This window comes from Cololabis saira, chromosome 1 (assembly GCF_033807715.1).
Source record: "Cololabis saira isolate AMF1-May2022 chromosome 1, fColSai1.1, whole genome shotgun sequence".
Classification (NCBI taxonomy): domain Eukaryota; kingdom Metazoa; phylum Chordata; class Actinopteri; order Beloniformes; family Belonidae; genus Cololabis; species Cololabis saira.
This window is the reverse complement of record NC_084587.1, coordinates 7,397,800-7,410,862: the sequence shown is the minus strand read 5'-3', so window position 1 is coordinate 7,410,862 and position 13,063 is coordinate 7,397,800. Positions and strand designations below refer to the sequence as shown.

General features: G+C 35.9%; 1 protein-coding gene across 1 annotated transcript in view; it reads left to right on the top strand.

Moving 5' to 3' along the window:
- The first annotated feature begins 2,323 nt into the window (after positions 1-2,323).
- LOC133454388 (ADP-ribosylation factor-binding protein GGA3-like) overlaps positions 2,324-13,063 on the top strand; it is a 48,463-nt gene continuing 37,723 nt past the window's right edge. Inside the window, exons 1-6 of the mRNA XM_061733169.1 lie at positions 2,324-2,382; positions 10,000-10,084; positions 10,219-10,294; positions 11,604-11,702; positions 11,793-11,916; positions 12,052-12,155. Of these exons, the coding sequence (XP_061589153.1) occupies positions 2,346-2,382; positions 10,000-10,084; positions 10,219-10,294; positions 11,604-11,702; positions 11,793-11,916; positions 12,052-12,155 (525 nt within the window). The 5' untranslated portion in view covers positions 2,324-2,345. The remainder of the gene's footprint in view (positions 2,383-9,999; positions 10,085-10,218; positions 10,295-11,603; positions 11,703-11,792; positions 11,917-12,051; positions 12,156-13,063) is intronic.

The following is a 13,063-nucleotide window of genomic DNA, read 5'->3' as shown; positions in this document are numbered from 1 at the left end:
AAGAAAAAAAGAGAAAAAAGGAAAAAAAGAAGAAAAAAGAAAAAAAGAGAAAAAAGAAGAAAAAAGGGAAAAAAAAGGTCAAACATTTTTTGAAAAAGCTCCAGGGAGCCACTAGGGCGGCACTAAAGAGTTTTATGTTTGTGTATTGTTTTTATGTAAAGCACTTTGTGCTACATTTCTTATGCATGAAAGGTGCTATATAAATAAAGTTTGATTTGATTTGATTTGATTTGATTTGATTTGATTTGATTTGATTTGATTTGATTTGATTTGAAGAGTGGGTCAGCCCTCCATTTATTTAAATGCAAATAAACCTTTGTCTCAAAGTGAATATGAGAAGACATATTCATACATGAGATGTATACTGAGGTCAGAATAAAGGCACAAGATCATCAAACTAGTGTTGTTACTGAGACTTTGGACAACTTTGACTGTGAGAGCCAAAGCTCAGATCTGTTCAATGCCATTCAGTAACATTTAAATTCTGTGCGATTGTATTGAATTATACTTATACTTTATTGAATTATACCAATTCTTTATTACCTAATTATATTACTGCACTATAATCTTCTTAGAAAACAAAAACAAACAAAAAAAAAACAAATATATAGCTAAATCAAAACATTTTAATAGAATAAAAACTAAAATCAGCATAGAAATGGTTAGCAAGTAGGAAGTGGAAATGGCTTTTGCATTTGGGGCTAAAAACAAACAATTACAGAGTGTCAGGATTTCCCGGATTTCGCCTGAACACTTGATTTGATTTGATTTGATTTGATTAGATTTATTTATTCGGCACAGTATAAAAAACAGAACAAGTAACATACAAATTAAAAAAAGAGATTGGTAATGTGCTAGGCTGAGGCAAAAAGCCCAAGGGGCTTATACAAGGCCTCTACCTATGTAAAATACAGCAAGAGATTGTACAAAGATTTAAAATATGCAGAATACATGATTGCAGTCTAAAATCAAAGACAAAGCAAATAAACAGCAGCATGAATAGAATACATATCTACATGATTAAAGAAAAAATAACAAATCTAGAAATATCATTAGGTAATCTGATCAAAGAAATGTGTCCTGAGGCACCCCTGTATCTGATGGAGAACTGACACAAACCAGTACGGAACATCGGGGGATTTAAATGATTAGCCTGTCTTGGTGCATATCACTGTTGAACTGAAAAAAATATATACACATGGCAAAGAAAATGAAACTGGCAGGAACAATACTTTGAAAATAAAATTGCAGGTTTGATATGTATTTAACTTAAAGATGGGTAAAAGATTGAGTTGTTTGAAAAGAGGGGCAGAATGAGCAGACCAAATCCTGCAGAATCTTTTTTGCAACAAAAAAACTAAACCCTGTTGTGACATTTGAATGAATGAATGAATGAATGAATGAATGAATGAATGAATGAATGAATGAATGAATGAATGAATGAATGAACTAATTTATTTCGTGTATCATGTATGTATAATGTATGTATCATGTATATAAAAAATAAAAATGAACAATAACATCTTCATATGCACATAAGTTCAAAAAAGGAGTAGGAACAAGTATACACTTTTCCTAGTTTCCTACCCCTTTATAACTCTGTGAATTTACATTATTGCTATTATTATATTTACACAATATCCATATAAATATAGTCTATAAAAATACTACATACTACGTAAACATGCCTATTACTACATAATTATGCGTATAAGTATATAGAAAATATAAATATTACATAAATAGTATATCAATATGTAAAAAATACAAATATTATATAAATCTATATAAATATATACTATATAAACTACATAAATATATATATGCTACATACATAATAAATATATTACATATATTAAATAATTATAACTATCCCTCTCAACATATAATATACAGGACTGTCTCAGAAAATTTGAATATTGTGATAAAGTTCTTTATTTTCTGTAATGCAATTAAAAAAACAAAAAAGTCATACATTCTGGATTCATTACAAATCAACTGAAATATTGCAAGCCTTTTATTATTTTAATATTGCTGATTATGGTTTACAGTTTAAGATTAAGATTCCCAGAATATTCAAATTTTTTCAGATAGGATATTTGAGTATCTTTGTAAACCATGATCAGCAATATTAAAATAATAAAAGGCTTGCCATATTTCAGTTGATTTGTAATGAATCCAGAATGTATAACATTTTTGCATTACAGAAAATAAAGGACTTTATCACAATATTCTAATTTTCCTGTATGTGCCACTAGAAACTGAAGTAACTCCGGGCTCCCATTTGTCCGACGGTCCGTGAACGCAGCAGCAGTCACGCGTTGTTTGCATTGACAGCAACAAACATGGCGGCGGATGGAGAGTCTTTGGAGTCCTGGCTCAGTGAGTTTCCACTTCAAACTTGTTTCACGGCATTTACCCGCATCATTAATACGCCTGTGTGTGCGTTATTATCATATCTCTCCGGAACATTACATCCCATCGTTGTATGTGTATATTTTCGGTGTTTTTTTAAGAGGTTTAGGTGGTCAGAAGTGGTTTGTGCAACGACTTTAATAAGCCATGGACGGCGAAATTCAAATTAAACTTTTGTCTTTTGTTCAACTCGTGTCTTTGGAGTATCACTGACAGGTCTGTACACATTTTTTAGTTTAGCTGTAGTCATGCTTTGGCAGTTTCAAAGTGAAGACAGCACCAGAAACAGCAGAGACCACCTGGACAGGTTATACCTGTGCAGCACCTTTGGGTGCCCTGGATTCCTCTCCATTAATTAGCTCAGAAAATGTAAAAAGAGATGCAAAAAAATATTTATAAACAGGTATATGGAACAGGAAATGGGTTAACGAGGACTGTGATAAACAAATAAAATAGGGAAAAATGGTATATTATACTTGCTTAAGGTATGTTTAGATATTTATGTGGATATTTATGTAGTATATATTATACAGGACTGTCTCAGAAAATTACAATATTGTGATTTTCTGTAATGCAATTACAAAAACAAAAATGTCATACATTCTGGATTTATTACAAATCAACTGAAATATTGCAAGCCTTTTATTATTTTAATATTGCTGATCATGGCTTACAGCTTAAGAAAACTCAAATATCCTATCTCAAAAAATTTAAATATTCTGGGAATCTTAATCTTAAACTGTAAGCCATAATAGGCAATATAATGAATCCAGAATGTATGACATTTTTGTTTTTTTAATTGCATTACAGAAAATAAAGAACTTTATCAAAATATTCAAATTTTCTGAGACAATCCTGTATAATTTATGTTGAGAGGGATAGTGATAATTATGTAATATATGTTATATATTTATTATGTATGTAACATATATATATTTATAGGGATATTTATGTAGTTTATATAGTATATATTTATATAGATTTATATAATGTTTGTATTTTCTACATATTGATATAATATTTATGTAATATTTATATTTTCTATATACTTATATGGATAATTATGTAGTAATAGGCATGTTTACGTAGTATTTTATAGACTATATTTTATGGATATTGTGTAGATATAATAATAGAGTTATAAAGGGGTAGGAACTAGGAAAAAGTGTATACTTCTTCCTACTCCTTTTTCGAACCTATGTACATATGAAGATGTTACTGTTTATTTTTATTTTTATTTTTTTTATACATGTTCGAAATTCATTCATTCATTCATTCATTCAAATGTCACAACATGGTTTTGTTTTTTTCAGGATGATGATTTTGGGGTTGTTGTGTTTGACTGATGGTTTCCAGGCCAAAAGCTGTGTAAAACCGCCCAAAGTGCACACTAAAACCGTGTAAATCAGTGTTTTCTGCCCAAGGCAACACCAAAGGACTAATAAAAATAGCCTTTTTAACACGTGTTATCACTCACATCCTGTAAAATATCTGTAAATGAGTATAATTATTTACAAACGCCAAATCAAATATGACAAAGACAACTACCGGTATATTATGCATTTAATATTCATAGACAAAATTTTCATTTCACAAATTCATCAAGCTTCATCAAATCAACAACACATTTAAACCAGACATGTCACAAAATTAAAACATTTAAAAAAAACTGAAGAAATTAACGATGAAGAACTGTCAATGCAAGGGAGCTGAGCTGTCCATTGTCCTGAACTACTGATTAAGTCTTAGAAATTGGTGAGAAACATGTGCCTGTTAGGTAGCGCCGATGTTTTTATTCCAATAAGACAAACCTGCACAACTGCGTGATCAGCGAAATATGAAGTTCAATTTGAGATTTTTTTTGTATTTTTTAAAAGATTTTTATGGCTCTAGTGCTCTTTATTCAGGCCACGTTTCCACATAGCCGGTGTAGTGACTATCTTTAGACTTTAGACTCTTTCTTCTAAGGACCAAACATCTTACTCACTTCATGAATGGTAATGACGACAGGAGATTTTTTACGCGTTGAGTACGGCAACAGAACCGTCAACAGAACGGTAAAACGCTGTGTTGCTCCCCCGTCACTCGTTTATTCTTTTAACTGACATAAGCATCAAAACAAACCATCAGCTGCTACGGAAGCCCTACTGGCCCAAACTACCGAAACCATTAAGGCAAAACAAATATTAGTAGTGAAATTTAGGTCTTAATCACTAAACTATAAAATAATAACTCTCAAAACTTAAACTGAAATATATTCCTTCTCTGTGAACAACAAGGCATATCATGCAATAAAAGAGTTAACTATAAAGTAAATTATAAGCTATACATGGCGCTTACAGCCGGGTATTTACAAAAACGGATATTTCCCCCTCTACGTTTTGAAAAATACCATCATTTACACGCATAAATATGCTGTTAAGGTGATATGAGCAGCCAAACCTACAGGGGGCAGTGTAACGAGAAGCGTAAAGTCCTGCTAGCCAATCGAAAGCGAGTAACTTCCAGAGAAGTGGAGTAACTTTTAAGTGTGACTTTAGAATGTAAAACAAGTAAAATACAAGAAAATATTGACGGTGGCCAAACAAATTGTAAACACAGGTCGCACACATGACGCTGGTGACGTTTCTGTCGCATAATGTGACGTTCTGAAGCCTAAATGTCAGTTTCCCTCCGTTTACAAGCAAACGTGAAGACGTTTGGCCGGAGTTTTCAGAAATGATCATTTTTGGTGACTTTGAGCTTCGTTTTCGTGTAAACAAACGGCCAAAACGCATGAAAACACCACCGTTTTTGCTACATGGGGCTGGCGTTTTATACTAGAGATGCACCGATCAGGATTTTGAGGGCCGATCACCGATATTGATCACCAAAAGCAATATCTGCCGATCCTGATATTGCCGGTCACAGCGGGAAATCCATAAATTCGTCAATAGTGTTGTCTCATGTACATGACACTGACATTGTATTATTAGGTATAAAAATGCAGCAGATATGTCACTCTCTTAGAGTTGGAACAAGTTGTAAACTATAAACCTTAGATTTCCTGTGGAAAGAGGAATTAAATCTTAAAATAAAAATTATGATTAGAAAATTAGAATTATGAATTATTAAGCTTTGTGAAAGCTTTAGCGATAGCATCCGCCGCGTGTGAGGAAACTATTGTGAGTGAAGCACAACTCTTCACACTAGAACTCCAAATGTCAATGGTGAAGCCGACTGACGCGATTGTCGTCCTGCGTGAGGGTTTGGACTGTATATAGTTTGGTATAACTCCGACGGGATTTCATCAGTGAATATTTACGATCTGCAGCGCCTACCGTGGATCCAAGCAGCTAATGACGCGTTTAAACCCGATGTCTTCTACAACAGAAAGCGGATGATGGTAAAGGCTTATGAATTAATTATCTTACGATGTAGTTCTTTATTTTTCTTGCTGTTGTTTATAAGTCTCTGTTACGTTCAGTGGAGTTAGCCGCGTGGCTCCTTTTCTTTTCTCTGCCTTAGCGGTAGCCGACGTTGGCAACTCAATATACTCCTTTGTGTGAAAACATTATTTTGTAACATTCCTCCTCGGGGTATTTCCTTTGGACACACCTTGCAAACTGCAAATTGGTTGTCCTTTTCTGACATTGTAAAACTCCCATACCGGCGAGGCCATTTTCATTGTTGATGTTTTGTAGAGACGGCCGAGCCCCCTTAGGACACCTCGGTCTGAGATTTGGGATCGGCCCGCTTTGAACTATTATTTTCCGATCTCCGATCAAAACCGATGGGGCCATTATCGGCCGATACCGATCGGTTGCCGATCGATCGGTGCATCTATATTTTATACCCCTGGTCTATTCTGTTGGATGTGGAGATAAACACAAGCTGCACCTCTCTGTTGCTCATCCAATATCAGCTTCATCTTACAAACAAGCCTTAAATAACTCTTTTCATATCTATCAAGCATCGGAGAGAGTGGTTTTACTCTTACTACCGCTCGAAAGCTCTTTGGCTCTGTTTGATCGCCCAGAATAAATGGGCTTCTATTGGCATTTTTTTTCCGACCGCATTTCTTTCTGTGAGGCGTTGAGTCACAACTGTCCTTCAGGGCTTTAATGGTTCTTTTTATAGTTTCATTGATCCCATATTTAAAAGGAAAACTCCCGCACACCTTCTTCTCACCATACACTAGTTTATTAAGCCAACGTTTCGGTCGTAGACCTTTTTCAAGGCATCAAAAAGGCATCATTTTATAGTTTCATTGATCCCATAAAACTTTTCCTTGATGCAGAACAATACAGAGAAATATCTTTTCCACGAGCACAGGCTTTGCTATCTGACACAGTTGTTTCAAGGATAAGTAGCTCTTCCCTGCATTACTTTGGGTTCTAATGCAGGGAGGAGCTGCACATGTAGCCTGATGCTAGACGTAGGTCTCAAGACCACTTTTTTGTGATCTCGGGCTTGTCTGGGTCTCGACAGTCTTTGTTCTTGGTATTGTCTCCGTCTCGGGTCTCCCGGTCTCGCCAGGTCTCGGACTCGGATATTTGAGATCTCATTGCACACCAAGGTGACAGAATCTGGTGATCACCAGTTTTTCAGTGTAATTTGGCTACTATAATGGTAAATTATGCAATTTTAAGTCCATAATTGTATCTTTAATATTTAAAATTACCATTTCATCTCCAAATTAAGTCCAATTTAAATCAGTAACATTTACTATTCATCAGAATAAACCAGGAACCTTCATGCATATGGTCTGGGAATGCCAACCTGTTGCAAACTTCTGGCAACAGGTTGCAACTGCATTATCCTCGATAACAGCACAGAATATTCCAGTAAACCCTCAAACACTTATTTTAAATAATTTATCCACAATTAATGCTTCACTATGTCGAATTTTGCTTGCTGGCCTAACAGCAGCAAAAAAGATAATTGCAGTAAGATGGAACCCACCACACACGCTTAAAGCGACACTACGTAACTTTTCCACCTTAATATCATATTTCCAGAGTCATTGTGATGGTACATCAACTTCCAACAGGTTTAATGACACCTCTGTCATGGTCTGAGGGGTCTGTATCACCTTCACTGGCACTATGTAACTTTGAGGAGCATGGTAGGAACCCTGCCACACTAAAAAACTACAAATCGTTACGACTTTGACTGCTTTACGGCATACATCACTTCCCCCTCCTTCCCGATTCGCAGTCGAGACGAAAATGGGCGGAGCTTGGAGCTCAGAGCTCCGCAGAAGCTGGTAACCCGTTGCTGCAGCAGCAGCTCCACATAACAGACCTGGGGAAAAGATCCTAATGGTTTAACTTTTCAACGGTTTCCTGCTCGGAGGCAGAACCCCGGAGGCCAAGTATCTGATATAACAAAGTAAAAGAGTGAAAGAGTCGTCGGCTCGCTTTGGATCGCGGCTGTAACGACCAAACACCGGCTTCCACACAGTAAAGCCTGAATTATGGTTCTGCGTTAAATCGACGCAGACCTACGGCGTAGGGTACGTGGCGACACGCAACGTACGGTGCGTGTCGCCGCGTACCCTACGCCGTAGGCTCTGCGTCGATTTAACGCAGAACCATAAATCAGCCTTAAACCACAAACACTCACACAGACGGGTCGGATCAAAACACGGGTTTTATTCCCGATTCTTCTCCAGCTAAACACAGTTGCTGGTCAGCTCTCTGCGGTGTAATTAACCCCAATCTTCAGATAAAACTAGTTTGTTGAGGAAAAAATATTAACTCTTATTTGTAGCTGCAGAGGAAAAAAATAATCTCACGAGGAGCCTCTTCAGCATAATATAGCAGTAAAAAAAAAAGAAAAGAGAAGTAAGAGGGATACAAAACATGTACTGTATGTTGTACTATTATACAAATTTATTGAAACACATGGCTCTTCAGTAGGGATTAATTATTATTATAATTAATAATAATTAATAGTCATTATTTTCTCCATATACCGCTCCCTGGCTTCCTTGTTTAAGGTATCCCGGTAAATTCCAGTTCCTTTCCAGCAGTTTAACATCTTTTTTTTTTGCGTTCTGTCTGTTCACTTGGTGAAACAGAAAAGTGTCCCGTCTTATCTCATCAAAACAAATGCAGCGACGGGACAGGATCTTTCCGGCAGTACGCGCTGGTGCTCATGGGAAACGTAGTGTTCTTTCTGGTAAAACACTACCGCTTTTGTCCAAAAGATGCCGCCAAACTCAGAAAAGCTGAAAGTTACGTTGTGCTGCTTTAACATCTCCCATTTGTATTTTACTTTTCTTGATATTATCTATCTGGAAATATCTACAGCCCGAATCCATAATGCAAAACAACAAATCAAATTAAAGCTAAACTTGAAAGATGTATTTAAAATTAAGATAGATGACCTTGTTGCAGCTATCCTTGTCCAGTTTTTGATATTATGTTTTGCCTTTGTTTTATTTTGTCCTTTTTTTTATTATTTTTTTTATTGTTGTATCCTCTATTTTTTCTGTTTTTCTTATTATTAATTATTAATTGTTTTCATTGAATGCTTAGGTCTGAGGGGTGGGTTTGGAAGGGGGTGAAAATATGTGCATAATATTTGTTTGACATCATTGTGGATGCTACCGTTTATAATAAAAAAAATGATGAAATATAAATAAAAACATTTGATCACAAAAAAATTATTTACTATTCATTCCTTTTCTGAGGTGAGGGGGGTGTTGGAGCTGGTTATTCTGCTAGAGGACTTTGGGACTAGTTAGTAGTCGTGTCAATCCTTAAAAGCACTGCAGTCAATCCTCCAATAGTGTAGAAATAGCGGTAGTGCAGTCGCCACACAGATCTGATCTCAGCTGATGGATGGAAACATTTGTAGTGAGTTGAACATCATCATCCACTTCTCTGTGTTATTGAGCTGCAGTTGAAAACAAGCTCATATGGAAACTAGCTGAACCTGAATGGTGCTGATGTTCTACAACTCAAGAAGTCTCGGTCTTGACTTGGTCCGTCTTGGTCTTGATTCTCTCTGGTCTTGGCCGTGTCCTGGTCTCGGTTCAGGCGGTCTTGACTACAAGTTGATGCTTACACATTGAAGTAAACCTTGGTAGCTCGTGTGTCACTCGGGCATCCATTCTTCTACCCGTATAGAAACGTAATTCTCGTCAGTTGTGTGAAATAAGACCTGGAAAAAGGCATTGTGGCATAGAATTGTCAAGTTGGTTTAATTCACCGTACGAATTGTTACAGATTACTTTTGTAATACTGTATTTGACCCAGTCTTTGTACGTTTTGACCGTATAGAAACGTAATTCTTGCCATTGTAAGAATGAGATGTACCTGCTGTACTCTACTGCCCTTAGTTTTTAACAACTTGTGCTTTTTATTATTTTACCTCTTTTTTTTATCATTTGATTTGTTATTTACTGTTTAATTGTGTCTTGCCGCTTTTAATGTTGATGTAAAGCACTTTGAATTACCTTGTTTTGAATTGTGCTATACAAATAAACACTTGCCTTGCCTTGCCTTGCCTTTTCCTGGCACAAAGATTGAACTATTACGTGAACTATTACGTGAAATGTATACTTCATTTTGGTTTGTATCTTCTATTTTTCAGACAAAGCCACCAACCCCTGCAACAGACAGGAAGACTGGGAGTATATAATGGGATTCTGCGATCAGATCAATAAGGAACTGGAAGGGTACGCCACATTCCTTTTGTAAACAAAGACCCATCTAATCAAGTCGTACGTGCTCGGCCTGCAGCAAACACACAGGCCTTTGTCTTGCCTCTGAACAAACTCACGTTGCATTGTTTCTCCCTGATGTTTCTCAGTCCACAGATATCCGTCCGGCTGCTGGCACACAAGGTCCAGTCTCCTCAGGAATGGGAGGCCGTACAAGCTCTGACGGTCTAGTCTTTACTTACCACTCTTATTTTCATTGGCCACAGTTACATCATGTTTTTTAATTCGGAATTAATTATTCCGAATTAAATAATTCCGAATTAAACTATTTTCCTTCGAGTTTACATGGGAATAGTAATTCTGAATTGAGGTTTACATGGAAAACACGTTTGATGGGCTTTATCCAATTCCTCTTAAGGTCTGGGGGTTGGGAAGGTTCTGATTGGATAGGGGGGCGGACCGGAAGTTACGTCTACCTGAAGAAAAACTAACTTAGCCGCTACAACTTTGAAAAGCTCACGAGTTTTAGGTTTCCTGCCATCTGTTCTTTTAATTATTTCCAGGTCCTCCAAGTTATTTATTAAATAAATGGTCTCTGCTCTTGACCACCGTTTACTGTGTGCTGCATCTTGAAACTTTGTTTGGAAAACTAGCCCAGCGCGGAATATAAGCGTCATGGAGACAGACGGACGAGGGAACGAGCAGAAAGAAAGACCGGAATTAATTTAAAGAGGAATGAGTTTATACATGATTGCAGAATTATTCTATTCGGATTGAAAATCGGAATAAACCAGACACTTACTTCGGAATTAAGTTTAATTCGGAATGGCCATTTTCATTTGGAATTAGGTTTTACATGGTCATTTTTACTCATTTTAAATCAGATTTAATTTTAATTTTGAATTAAAGAGGAATTAAACTTCCCATGTAAACGCACTGATTGCCATGTCCTTCATCAGTAATAAATCAGTAATAGGATCGATTCAAATGTCAAGAATCGATTCAATTCCGATTCTTAAGATTCAGAATCGATTATTACGCTTTGATTCGATCCGATTCTGATATTGATTTGGGTAAGTGTTATTAAAACTGTTTTTTGAGCTGTTGCATGAATTATGACTGTAGTTATGCAACATATTAATACTAGTATTATATTGAGATTCAACAGCAAGTATTGGCAGATAATGATGCTTTTAGCATTTTATGCAAATGTAACCCCAAGACGGTATATAAAGCAAGGAAATTATAGACAATTTATGCCATTATAACTGAAAACTTTAATGTTTTCATACCTTTAAACATATTGAAAGGCAAAAACATGGCACTAGTTATTCTGGTGTCCAACAAAACATTCCTTTTTTGGGCATAAACAAAAAAATAGCAAAAGTTGTAATGTGATGATGAAAAAAATTGATCTTTAGACATAAGAAAATCGATTTTTAGGAATTAATATGAGAATCGATTTAGAATCTGAAAATCGATCTTTTCAACACAGGCCTAATCAGTAATGAAAACGTCTTTCTTGCTTTTGCAGGTCCTTGAGGCTTGCATGAAGAACTGTGGTCGGAGGTTTCATAACGAAGTTGGGAAATTTAAGTTTTTAAATGAGTTGATTAAGATAGTTTCACCCAAAGTGAGTGGCTTAGACGTCCAGCACCCCCCTCATGGTATTATCTGAGTTGATCTGACCTCATTTTGAGCTGCTCTTCTGATCATTTCTCAGTACCTCGGAGATAAAGTTTCAGAGAAAGTGAAGAGGAAGGTTATAGAGATGTTGTTCACTTGGACAGTGTCTCTGCCGGACGAGGCAAAGATCTGTGAAGCCTATCAGATGCTGAAGTCACAAGGTGAGGCATCAGCTGCTGTAAAATGATTTATGTTATTGAAGGCTTTATGTTTTTACAGTCGTTTTCTCACGATGAAGCCCTGAATCGGTCTTCAGATATAACAGAAAAGCTGACTGCGATCCGGTTTAATTGCAGGCATCGTCCTAGCGGACCCAGAGGTCTCTGCTGATGCAGCGTTGATACCACCTCCTTCTCCACGACCCGACAATCCTGTATTTGACGATGAAAAGAAGAGTGTGGTAAGAAAACCCATCCTGTAATCTTGTTGTCGACTTTAGAGCTCAATCGTTGCACTTATGTCTGATGTCAGGGACAGCTTCTTTCTCAAAGCTGTGAACATTCTGAACTCATACTGTGCAATTTTTCTTTTATCCATTTACGTGCAATTTTCTTTCATGCATTCATTTTCATAGTATATGTATATTTATATTGTCTGTTTCTTTTTTCTTTTTTTTTTACATAGCCTTTTCATGTGTGCACTTTTATGAACTGCTGCTTAATCTCATTATATTATTAGAATGACAATAAAAGCTTTCTATTCTATTTCTATTCTATGATGTTGGAGACGAATTACAACCTTTTTTTCTTCATTTCTACAGCCTAGAAATATAAACCGCTATATAGATGTACTGCTGGCAATTTATCTGGAGCTCAGTAAATATGCTGGAAGGTCTTGGAGAGCTACTCCGAACTACTACTACTACTATTACAATTACTACTATTACAATTACTACTACTACTACTAATACTACTACTACAATTAGTACTACTACTACTATTATCACTACTACTAATACTACTACTACAATTACAATTACTACTACTACTACTACTACTACTACTACTATTACAATTACTACAACTACTACTACTACAATTACAACTAGTACTACTACTACTACTATTATTACAATTACTACCACTACTATTAATACTACTACTACAATTACTACAACTACTACTATTATCACTAGTACTAATACTACTACTACAATTACTAAAACTACTACTACTACTACTACTACTACAATTACTACTACTACTTCTACTACTACAATTACTACAACAACTACTACTATTATCACTACTACTACTACTACTACTACAATTACTAAAACTACTATTACTACTACAACTACTACTACAG